Source organism: Callorhinus ursinus, unplaced genomic scaffold (genome assembly GCF_003265705.2).
Source record: "Callorhinus ursinus isolate GAN/ISIS: 27379988/994484 unplaced genomic scaffold, GSC_fseal_2.0 scaffold287, whole genome shotgun sequence".
In the NCBI taxonomy this organism is placed as follows: Eukaryota; Metazoa; Chordata; class Mammalia; order Carnivora; family Otariidae; genus Callorhinus; species Callorhinus ursinus.
The window spans coordinates 13,279-25,798 of NW_027397342.1; the positions used below are offsets into that span (position 1 = coordinate 13,279).

At 44.2% G+C, this 12,520-nt stretch overlaps 1 protein-coding gene across 1 annotated transcript in view; it reads right to left on the reverse strand.

The window, feature by feature from the left end:
* Positions 1 to 11,454, reverse strand: part of ARL13A (ARF like GTPase 13A) — a 13,358-nt gene extending 1,904 nt beyond the window's left edge. Inside the window, exons 1-9 of the mRNA XM_025861589.2 lie at positions 11,296 to 11,454; positions 9,187 to 9,259; positions 8,731 to 8,801; positions 3,837 to 4,086; positions 3,021 to 3,126; positions 2,286 to 2,473; positions 1,561 to 1,651; positions 1,287 to 1,461; positions 48 to 134 (exon numbers count right to left, since the gene is read on the reverse strand). Coding sequence (XP_025717374.2) covers positions 48 to 134; positions 1,287 to 1,461; positions 1,561 to 1,651; positions 2,286 to 2,473; positions 3,021 to 3,126; positions 3,837 to 4,086; positions 8,731 to 8,801; positions 9,187 to 9,245 — 1,027 coding nt within the window. The 5' untranslated portion in view covers positions 9,246 to 9,259; positions 11,296 to 11,454. The remainder of the gene's footprint in view (positions 1 to 47; positions 135 to 1,286; positions 1,462 to 1,560; positions 1,652 to 2,285; positions 2,474 to 3,020; positions 3,127 to 3,836; positions 4,087 to 8,730; positions 8,802 to 9,186; positions 9,260 to 11,295) is intronic.
* Between the last annotated feature and the right edge of the window lie 1,066 nt (positions 11,455 to 12,520).

A 12,520-nucleotide genomic window follows, 5' to 3' on the forward strand; every position in this document is an offset into this window, starting at 1 on the left:
TTCAGTCTTGCTCTCTTCCCTCTCCCCTTCCTATAAGGCATACTAACCACAGGAGCCAAAGGCTTCTTCACAGGGATTTTCCAGTAACATCTCTTCTGTGTCCCATGTCTCCAGGTTTTTTTTTGCCTTGGGTTCTGAGGTTATAGAAATGAAAAATGGATTTCAGTTTTGGACAGAGATTCAGGGGTAGTTCCTGACATCTAGAAAAACACTTCCTCTGCTCTTCTACCAGATTTCTTCCACTCGGCTCTCATCCTCACCCCTCGTCCCCAGAGCAGTGCCTCTCTCCTCCTCAGTGGCCCTGGTCAAGACTAGGCCCCTCCGTATAGGTATAACACCCCAAGGCTCTGGGGTGGCCTGAAGGGCTAGATCCCTTGGAGAGCAGAGGTGACATAATATTGACAGTTGACCATCATGGACACTGGGGTCCCAAGGAACACTGAGAAGGAGTGGCCATTAACAACAATGGGCCCTCAAGGTCTCATAGCTTTAAAAAATAAAACGCCTTTATTGTATTGGGAGAGATTGTATATGCTTATTATAAAAACTAGAATTTCCAAAAAATCCAAAGAAAGTCACGTAGGCCTTTTACTTCTCGAAATCACCCAGTGTCTCACCCCTGGAGAAAACCACTGCTGTTTTGGTGATTTCCCTTCAGATATTCTGTGCATGTATACACGTCACGCTGAACATGCTAGACTCTGATTTACCATTTTCTCTAACAAAATATCAGGCTGTGGAAAACTACAATGTCAGTAAATATAAGTCACCCTTATCCCTTTTAATGTCTGCGTAGTATTCCATTGTATGAATGCACCAAAATTTATTTAGCTCTTCCCCACTATTAGTCCTTTAGCTTGTTTCCAACTTTTAGCTGTTGTATACAACATTGGGTTTCCACATTTTAATTTTTTTGATTTTTTAAATTTCTATTTATTTTTTACTAACATATAATGTATTATTTGTTTCAGGGGTACAGGTCTGTGATTCATCAGCCTTACACAATTCACAGCACTCACCATAGCACATACCCTCTCCATTGTCCATCACCCAGCCACCCGACCCCTCCCACCCAGTGTCAGCCAGTGCTGGGGTGCTGGGGCATCATCCTGGGCTACTAGAGGGTAGTCCCCAAGCACTCTCCCTGTACTTCACCTGCTTCTTCTAACCACCAGCCTTAGTGTGAGCAAAGAGTTTCAGACTCAAAATAGGAATACTCTTTTATAAATTGTGAGAGAAGGCCTATATATGTTTTCTTTTCTGGCTGACCACTGGTCCAGCATTACCTTCAAAAAGATCATCATCGACAAGTGGAGTTGGGGGCTGCAAGTCATCCCTTTGATTGTAGCAAAGCTCAGTAGTGTTCTGAGTTCTATTTCCGCCAGAACATTCACCCTCCTCCATAGGTTCATCTAAGGCAAATGTTACTGATAAATTCTTTTTAGGCCTTAAACCTTCTTTCTGTACAGCAAGAAGATGGAGGGGAAAAAAAAAGCCAGTTGGTGCTCCGACATTTCAGGGATTGGTCGCTGGGGCGGCACCATTTAAAGAGCCACTTACCTTTAGGATTGGCTTTAGGGGTCTAACTTCCACTGCGCCTTTTCCTAGATGCTGTCTCTTTTTTTTGAACATTCCCATCCTGGTAGCAAAGCTGGGGAAGAGAGGAAAGACAAAGCAGTAGTGAAAATGAACACACTTCAGGCTCCTTAATTGAATGTAGCTATTACCCCATCCCTGTCATATGCCTTTGGACCTTGAAAGGGATGACAGAGCATGAGGACATTTAGGTCTTTTTGTCCTCAAAACCTTAATCAACTCCCGTTTTCTTTTTTTTTTTTTCCTTTTTCTTCTTCTTTTCCATACTCCTGTTCTCTCTCATCTTTCCTAATTAATGGGAGGGACAGAGAACCGAAAGCAGAGAATGTAGGGTAGCTTTAAGACTTTTCGCCATAACGTATTTCCACTCAGCTTCTTAAGGGGCTCATGTTCCTGTTTACCTCTGTGTGGCAAACCAGGCAACAGAAACCCTGTTTTGGAGAAGCTCTAGTACGGATAGGTTTGGCTTTACCTTTCTGCAACTCATCCCACTAACATGAGGGGAGGGTAGACCCAACAATGTTGGAATGTTCATGGTCGTTGCCCTGGCCCCATTTGGGCCAGCTGATCTTGAGACACTTGCTCAGCACTGCACAGAATCCAAACACCACCCAGACCTCCCTGCATATGTTGAAGATTGACTCCTGCATCTCTTCTTTGTAGTACACCTAATAGAGGCAGCTCAGTACCTGTCTGATGAGCATCTTTCCCTAGAGCCTCTGGTGCCCTTGGAGGTTGGGACGCTCGAGGTGAGTGGCTGTTGGCGAGTACACAGCTCTTCGTATTTATCCCCAGTGGCAGCTAATAGCCAGCGCAGCCCTTCGATTATGGGCTGATGGTTCCTTCTTTGGAGGTTTTTGATAGCTGAACAGGGTTCCTGTGACAAAAAGAGAAGGGAAGGCTCTAGCCCACAGGACTGGAACCCCCGAAGCCCAAAGTCCCAATTATTCTCGGCCAAGAGCAGAGGTACACTGAAGCTCTGCTATGCCTAGAGAGGCTCTCAGACTTCCCAGGGGACACCCAGCACTCGCTCCTGAGAAGGAAGATGGGGAAAGACAAAAGTGAAGGTCCTTTAAAAAAGTGATTGTGGTGTCGTGTCCCGGATGTGTGACCTTGGGCAAGTCACTCGTGGCCTCTGAGCCTTAGCTTTCTTATCCATAAAATGAGGATGTTGAAACTTCTAATTGTACAGAGCTATTTTGAAGGCCTAATGAGTAAACCGATGTGAAAGTGTTATATAAGAATGTGTTATTTACCGTCAGCGTTGAGTCAGAAATCATCACTGTAGATGTTGCCTGTGGGGGAGGGGCTTTGCCGGAGACCCGGCAGATGGGGCTGATTATGGAATGGGCCAAGGGCTGCATCAGCTGGGCTCGAGAGGGTGAGGGTGAGGGTGGAGGGGAGGAAGGGGGCTTGATACTTACCACTCGGCACAGGGACTTGTTCTCATTCACTATCCTTTCGAGGAGTAGGTATTCAATGATATCACAAGGTAGGAGGGCGTCCTTCTTGTCTTGTTTGTTTGCCAGGCTAGAGCAGGGCATAGGAGAGAGGGAGGGAAGGGAAGAGGAAGAGTGTAACAGAAGTAGAGGCCAAGGGCAGGCAGAGGAGGGAAAGAGGACCAGTCTAGTATGACTACTCCATACCCAGGAACTAGCTGTGAAAACATCACCGATGGGATGAGGCAGAAATATTTCTAGCCAGCTCTCAGCGGAGGGAAGAAGAGGGCAGATACTTTGAATTCAAGATAATCCCCAGGCCTCGTTTCTCACTTCCTCTACTGTGTACCATCAAACTTGAATTAGAATTGCTAACTAGGATATGAACAGATTTGGAGATTTTTACACGCTCTCCCAACCTCTGTTCAGGCTTGAGTTGGGGGTACTAATGAGGAATGAAAAAAGCAAATCGGGAGTGGGGGAAGGATGAAGATTGGCGGGCCACCGGAATTCTCACCCTGGAATGAACGCTAGTTACATGACTCTTGGGTGGTTGGCCAAAGGAGGAGTCCGCTGGCATCAGTTAGACAAAATAGGGCTTGTTTCCTGCCACCTACTCAGGGTCAGAGACTGCAAGTGGCTTTTGAAAACCGCCCCCAGAGGACTGGCCCACTTCCCCTCCCTGAGCTGAAGGGAAGAGGAGGTCAAGCTGGGTGTGACAAAGGGGCCACCCTTCCTCTGCCTACTTCTCTTCTGAAGGTACATGGGAAGGGGCAATTGGGCACAAAAGCAGAGGCTTACAGTAGGATAGGTTTCCCTGCCACTCTTTTGTCAGACAGCAGATGTGTCAAGATGATCTTCACTTCCTGCATACGTCCTAAGTCACTGGAATCCAGGACAAAAACAAGTCCGTGTGCCTGTGCGTAGTAGTTCGGCCAGATTTCTCGGCCCTTCATGTCTCCATTCAGGTCATAGATAGAAGCTTCATACTCATCCAGCAAGAGCATAGTCAGTTCAGATTTCATACAGTTGTCCATCCTACTGGGAAGTACTGGGCATAGGGGAGGAGAGGAGAAGCAACCACAAAGCAGGGGTTAGACGTAAGAATGTGTTGAACAACAATCTGAACCTTGACCAGAGCCTGCCCTGAGGAATCCAACTGAGGCGTCTTGCCATCCTGCTCACACTCACGGATTCATCTTCCTCAACCAGCGCTCTGTCAATGCTACCCTTTCCTGGCTCAGCAGCCCTCAGTGAGTGCCCACTGCTTGCAGGATAAAATACAGACTCCTTTGCCTCCTAACCTGCCAGACCTGACTGGTGTCCACAGAGCTCCTGGTACACACCCAGTTTCTTCCTCCCTCTGCTCCTTGACTCGTGTTCCTCCCGTGCCACAGGAATGCCATGCTCTGTCTTGCCCTGGGCCTTCACAAGATGCTATTTCCCACTGCTTAGGACACTCTGCCACTACTCTGTTTGCTTAATGCCTTTTTGGAAAATGTATCAGTTTAGATCTTGTTTCCTCTAGGAAGTTTTCCCTAACTCACACCACCATCCCCCGGTCTGGACAAGGTGCCTTTTTTCCAGGCTTACCACTCACAGCACATATTAGTGTTATAAATTCTATGATTCTGTTATCTGAGTTATAAGCTACAACAGGACAGGAACCCTCTCAGTTCTAGTCACCATTGTATCTGTGAGCACACAGCTGGCATAACAAATATTTGTGGAATGAATGAATGAATGATGAACAAGAGGCCCTTCGCTCCCACCCTTTCTTCAAGGCCCAGCTCAAGTACCACCTTTTTTTTTTTTTTTAGGAAGCCTCTCTGACCTGTCCAGTTCTCTCTCTCGTTGAGCACGTGGTCTAGTGAACTGGTTCTTAACCTCATTCTGTGCATGTCCTGTCTTCCCAACTAAACTGTAAGCTCTGTCAGGGAGGGGCTCTGCATTACCTCCTTACGTGTAGTAGGTGTTCAACAAATGTTTATGGTGTCTGTTACTGTGGATGAAATTATGAAGTCCTCTTCCTCATATTTCCTCCAAGAAACCATTCCAAACTCAGATATGTTTGCCATTTCAAGGCTATGGCCAGAGCGTAGAATCCCATAGGGCATTCCATGCCTCTTTCAGCTCCCATAGAAATGCAGTTCAAAATGGCAGTTTAATACACATTTCGGTCTTTTGAACTGAGAGTCCTAGCTTGGCTCTCTCCATTAGTAGAGTAGCAAAATGATTTTATAGATTCTCTACACTCATACCTGGGAGTTTGAACACCAGAATCAATAGCTTCTTATTTATATAGAGCCTTAGATCTACCTATGGCATTTTCCATGGGATTGCCAGAATGAGTCATTTAGTTGAGAAATTAGTGAGATGCTTTCAAATCTTTGAAAATGTATGATTATACACACATTTACATGTATGTGTGTGTACAGTATATATATTATTACATTTTAATGTGATCTTATAACTCCTGTTTTCATGCTAGTCAATGATCTTTTTTAATTGTAGTTTTCGGATAACATATAATTTTCAGTCACAACTTTGATGTGATATTTGCTATGTCTGTATTGGACTACTTAAAAATAGTGAGTAAATAGGTTGAAACTCCATAGGTAATTTTTTAAATCTTGTTTCCTGCATCCAGGTAAGCTTTATATTATTTTTTCCCTGTCAGAGCAAAACATTTTCCCTGTTTTTTTTTTTCTTTGTACTTGAAACCTTACCAGTCCCCTCAATAATGCAATCTATTGTTGGTGAACCTTAGAAGCCATGAGAAGTTGTTTCCTGATAATTTACATTTCTCTTATCTCCGTTATTAATTTACAAACTCCCTGAGGACAGGTACTGAGTCTAATTTATCTCTCCATGCCTAGCAGAGTGTTTCATAAAGCACAGGCTGGGGACTGTCTGACTCAGAGATACACGGAGGTGATCGTTAAGTTCTACTTTATACCAAATGAATCAGAACCTCTATGTTTGGGACCCAAGCATTCGTATGTTTAACAAACTCCTAGTTAAGAAAACCCCCAGGTGATTTTTCTGCACTTTTAAGCTTGAGACTTACTGCCTTAGAAAGCAATCAAACTCATGCCTGTTGCACCTCAGCATCATCTGGTGCACTTAAGATTTTGAATCTGTGGGCCCACCCAGACCAAAGTATCTGAACCTCCAGGCACCTGGGTCAGTAGGTGTGAAATCCCCCCCAGGTGATTCTGAGTTTTGGCTCTCAGTACTCACTGTGCTCGAGGATCACCTGTGGAGTTTTGAAACCCTATGACACTAGGCCTCGTTCTTTGAAGGTTTGATGCCATAGATCTGGGGTGGGGCTGAAGCATCTTTTTTTTTTCTTCTTCTTCGAAAGCTCCCTACCTAGGTAACTGAAATGTATAGCTGGATTTAAGAGGCACTGCTCTAAATGCCCTCATTTAGGGCAGCTGCTTGTGCTCATGTTTGGGTTTCTTGCCCCACGGGACCATGACAGGCAAAACAATTACAGTGAATGGTGTCATTGACAATAATGGCTAATGTCCCCAAAACTATTTTATAGATGGCATCTTCAAATGTTCACACAAGTTAGAACTTGTAGATGGGAATTTCCTTCCTAGGTTATTGTCTGTTCTTGGCAATCATGAACATCTGCAGGAGCAGGGGAGGCGAGCTATTGCATTTTGGGTACAAAGCCACCTACTAGATTGACTCTGGTTGTCCTGCATGGCCAAAGATGAGACAGCCTTCGGATTGTGACATCAGTGGCACTTTGCTTCTTGACCATTCAAAATTATTCTCTGAACGAAGTCACAACCATACACCTATTGGTTTATGAATCAGCCCCAGGTTAGTCACCAAGCACAAGGCAAGTTATATAGTAACACATTAAACAGACGAGAGGCTCTCTCCTCTAGGGATTAGAATAAGAACCAGGCACTGTTCTCATAGACAAAATAGCACATGGCAAATTGCAGATGAAGGCTTCCCAAAGCTGGCTGGCCATCAGAAACACCTGCAGAGTTTTTAAAAGATTCTCAGGCCCCACCCAGAGTGGATGGGAATCTCGGGGTGGGGCTGCGTTGGGGCTCTAAAAATTATCCCCACTTTCATCAGTAATCCTGTGATTTATCTTGGCTCCTTGATTTTCCTGCTACCCCTTGCCTTTTTACCATTTCTGCCTATCAGAGAACTGGGAGAGGCAGGGAGTCAAGTTTGCTGCCTATAAGGGGAAAGGATGGGGGATGGAGAAGTTGTAAAGGGGCAGTATGTTGCCTGAGGAGAATGGGGGAGAATAGTCATTCCACAAATATTTATTGAGTACCTGCCTGAGGGTACTAAAAGTATGGAGACTGAAGATACAGAGCTGAAAAGATCTATTACTTCCCAAGGGGCTCACAGTCTAGGGGATGTACTTGCTATTGTACGGTGATGTTGTGATAAGTGCAAGATAGAGGGAGGCACCAAATAGAGCGGGAGCTGAGGAAGGAGGCGCTGGGCGTTAGGGATGGCCCAGGTCGAGCTGGGGTCAAGCTTAGGCTTGTGTCTCAGGGCATTTGATTAAGCAGTTAAATAGTGAAGTGGATGAATTGCTAGGTCATGAGACAGCATGTGCAGAGTGTGGGCATGTGAACTAGAATGCTATGATCACAGAGGAGTGGCAAATAATGTGTTTTGGCTTTATCAGGGGGCAATATGCAGAGGGCATGGGAAAAGGAAGCTGGAGGACCAGCTTCAAGGACCAAATCATGGAGGACCTTGTATGCTGCTGGGGAATTTACATTTTGTTTTGATGATAAAGGGGAGGCTTTGGTTTTGAGCAGGCAAGTGCCATGATCAGATTTTTGCATTAGGTCCTTCGGGCAACTGTGTGGATTGAATACTGGGGTGGGGGGGTCAACTAGAGATGGCAAGATCAGCCCACAGGCAGTCACTGTAGTGCAAGAAAATCGATGCAGGCTTCAGGTAAACAAGTGGCAGAGGAGACAGGTGAGCTCTTTGCTGTACTTTGCTGAGGGCCCAGGTAATGTAAAGCTCAGCAACATCGTCATACTCCTTCTTTTCTTTTATAAACTGCAATGGAGGGCATCCTATGCTGGGCTCCCTGGTTGGCTGGCCAGCAGTTAGATGGGTCTTCACAACTAGAATAGTAGCTCCCTGAAATTCTGTGTAACTGTTGCTTGAAATGTCTAGGTATTAAACTGGGGATCTGGTATTAAGCTTGCATGTCTCTGAACTGACAACATTTCTCAAGCTCCAACCCCCTATATTAACTGTCACGAAGAGTTTCATGTTATTAAACTTCTTCGTCATCCCACACTTGTCTCTCTTATCTAGACCAAATTCCACTTTAATTGAGTTCTGAAACTAGACACCTTTTTCAACCTGCTATCCTTTATAATTGACTACAGTACTTTACATAGTTTGAGCTCATTCATACCGACACTATGAGAGGACCTTCAATTAGGACGTCTTGTAAAGGGAGAGGTGACATTACATAAATAGGATGATAATACCCAAAGAGAGGAGTGTGTGTGTGTGTGTGTGTGTGTGTGTGTGTGTGTGTGTGTGTGTGTGGAAGTGTTTATCTTCAAAAGAGGGAACCTGAGGGTCATGAAGTAAGGCTAGGACAGAATGATTATTTCATTGGTCCCTGGGGCCCATGGGAGACCTTAACCAGTATCTAATGCTCTTAATTCCTTACATCTTTGGAAAGCCTTCACAAGAACAGTTTTGCCCGAGTTGTCCAATCCAATGATAATGATGGTCACATTCCTGGAAATAGAAAAGAAAAATGAGCCAAAGCCTTATAAAGCACTATTAGTTAGTTCTTGGGATAAACAAAGAATTCTATTTTTCGTTGATGTTTGAGGCTCTGCCTGCAGGAATCCCAATGCATGTACCATAAAAAGCGCAGCCAATGTGGTAGAAAATGGTATGGGAACCCCTTCCTAAAGCCTCCAAGGATGTGCTTCTTCCCTGATGTACTTGCCTTGTAGAATTGGCCATCCACCCCCCAACTTTGCCTCCAGTCTTGCAGACATTGCTTAATCACTCTCCCTCACAATGTATATCATGAAGATTCGTCCCTTGAGGGACTTTGGGCAGATACATTGGAGGAAATGGTGGACTATGTCTAGAGGAATAATTGCAATATTACCTTCGTGTCTCTTCAGTTGTCTTTATCCAAGACCAGCAGGAGGTCAGCAGCCGGAACATGATTCAGCTTGGTTCTTTAATATTAAGGGAAACAAAGGAATGAGAAACCACCCCCGTTATTAACACTGAACCTGAGTCAGCTTATCACACAGGTGCTGTTAAACAAAGCCTGAAGTCAGAAGTCCATAACTTCATGCTACCCAACCTTGTCTCTAAATGTCGTAGAGGGAAAAACTGGTAATTCTCAACTCCACTGGAAGGTACCTGCAAAGTGGCGGGATTTCTTATTAAAGCAACCCACCACGGGCATGATAACATCAGCTGTGGCCTGTCCCTTCAGCCATAGTTCATCCCTGTTGGGAATATCTTCATTCAGTCCTGGGTGGGGGTGGGGCATGCAACAAAACCTTGGAGAAGAACCAGATTACATTTTAAGAAGGACCTAATGGGAGACCTAAGTAACAGCTACCCATTGGGCTTGGTTCTTTTATTGCTTCTGCTTCAAAAATGTGTGTATTGGTGACCCACTGTCATAGATTACATACAATTTCTAGAGCTGTAAGGGACTTTAGAGATCACCCAGTCTAATAGATTTCAAACATCAGTCCAGGGGCCCCACTCCCAAAGATTCTAGGGAGCTGCATAAGCACCCCCAGGTGATTTCAAAATGCAGCCGTCTTTGGAAGTGATCACCTAAGTAAAAAGGGCAATTTAGACAATCACTTCAATGTTTCTTCATGTTGTAGCGTGTATTAGTATTTTGTTCCTTTTTCTGGTTGAATAATATTCCCTTGTGTGGATATACCATCGTTTATCCATTCACCAGTTGACGGGCATTTGGATTGTTTCTACTTTTTGGCTCATATGAATAATGCTGCTATAAACGTTTGCATTCAAGTTTCTGTAGGGACATGTGTTTTCAGTTCTCTTGGGTATATACCTAGGAGTGTAATTGCTGAGTCATATGATAACTCTATGTCTAACCTTTTGAGGAAGTGCCAGACTGTTTTCCAAAGTGGCTGCAACATTTTACACTCCCACCAGCAGTGCAGGAGGGTTCCAATTTCTCCACATCCTCACCAACACTTGTTGTCTTTTTTTTTTTTTTAAAGATTTTATTTATTTGACAGAGAGACACAGCAAGAGAGGGAACACAAGCAGGGGGAGTGGGAGAGGGAGAAGCAGGCTTCCCGCCGGGCAGGCAGCGCGATGCGGGGCCCCATCCCAGGACCCTGGGATCATGACCTGAGCCGAAGGCAGACGCTTAACGACTGAGCCACCCAGGCGCCCCTTGCTGTTGTCTTTTTGTTTATAGCTATCCTAGTGGGTATGAAGTGGTATCTCATTGTGGGTTTGATTTCATTTTCCTAATGACTAATTATATTGGAGCCCGGAGCTGGGGGAAGTTCCGATTGGGTTAGCAAAGCACTTCAACTGATACTTCAGATGGGCTTTGCCTAGCTACCTCATGAGCACAGTGCATGTCCAGCTTATCAATGGATAAGGTAACAAGGTTCTGCAGAGTCAGTCCCTATTTTGGAGAATTGCCATTCCCAAATAGAGACTCGCAGTTCACAGCATTACTTAGAGTACAGTTTATTCCCTAGGAAAATCATTTGGCTCCTCATAAGGACCTCCTGGAGAATGGCTATGGCTTATGCCCCATGAAAGGGACACCTTCTATGTGGTCTGTGGTCAAATCCAGCCTTATTCCCACTTTGCTCCTGAAGCTGATGAGACCCGGAGCCTGAAACACCAGAGCCTAATTGTCTGGGTTCCACGACAGCCATCTCCCTTTGAGAGGAGGCCAGCAGCAGCTTCATGTCTATGTCCTGATAGTTGGCAGAGCTTCCCAGCTTGATCTCAGGCTCTCTGTATCTGTTAGTGCCACCAAGAAAAGTCAAACTGACATCACACAAGTCTTTCCTCAAGAACTCATTCTAAAGAAGGATAAATAGGATAACTGAGGAGGAAAACAATGGGACTCGGGGGTTACTGGTCCTTTCTTTCATCTCCACTGTCTCTCCTAGGTGTCCTGGGATGAAATAGTCTACATTAAGCCTTCAGATCTCTTTTCTATAAAATGGAGATAATGATATATTTTGCTTACCTTGAGGTGGTCATATGTCTTATGAAAGACATAAGATGTGTAGAGTAATAGGAAGGTGTATTGAGCTTTCTAGCCTTCTTGCCAGGTTAATACAGCTCAGTTGCCTGCTTGTGAAGGGTATGGCAATGGCCTAACAATGGCTGTTAAGGTTCTGACATATCTATGGCAACTACTGCCTGGTTCATAGCAACCAAACCCACACCTTCCTACCTTATATGATTACAGCTAATTACTAAATGAACTTTTAGTCATCATAGTCTTTTTTTTAGTTTACAAAGTATTTATATATATTATACAAAGTGTATATTTATTTATATAGAACTTGGTATGTGCCAGCACTCATTTAAATCCATTATACATATTAACTCATTTAATCCTTATTACAGCATTGACAAAATTAGGGACTGTCATTCCTGCTTTTTGGAGTTGAGATTCACAAAGAGGTTAAGTAATTTTCCCAGGGTTACCCAGCTAGTATGTGATAAAGTCAGAATTTGAATCCAGGTGTTCTGGCTTCAGAACCTGTATATTAGGGGCCCCTGGGTAGTTCAGCCGGTTAAGCGTCTACCTTCGGCTCAGGTCATGATCCCGGGGTCCTGGAATCGAGTCCTGTATCGGGCTCCCTGCTCCTTGGGGAGTCTGCTTCTCCCTCTTCCTTTCATTCTCCCTCCTCACTCTCTCGCTCTCTCTCTCTCAAATAAATAAATAAAATCTTTTTTTTTTTTTTGAAATAAAAGAACCTGTATATTAGGTTCAGGATCTCACAGGCTGTGTGAATGAGATGATCTTAGGTACCAAAGAAACTGCCTCTGCTCTGGCGCTCTCTGTCTCTTCTGGCCAAACTGTATCTTACTTCTTCTTTTTTTTTTTTTAGTGAACTTTTTAAAAATAAACTCCATTTTTTTTAGGATGGTTTTAGATAAACAGAAAAATCACAGAGATACTACAGAGATTTCCCATATACCCTGCACCCAGTTTCCCCTATTCTTAGCATCTTAGCTACATTTTTTCTTAAAATTAATGAACCACTATTTTTGAATGTCCTTCTTCTGTTCCAAGATCCCATCTAGAATACCACAGTACATTTCGTTGTCAAGTCTCCTTAGCTCCTCTGGGCTGTGACAGTTGCTAAGATTTTGTTTTTGATGACCTAGACAGGAGTACTGGTCAAGTAGTTTGTAGAATGCTCTTCACTTGGTGTTTGTCTGATATTTTTCTCATGAGT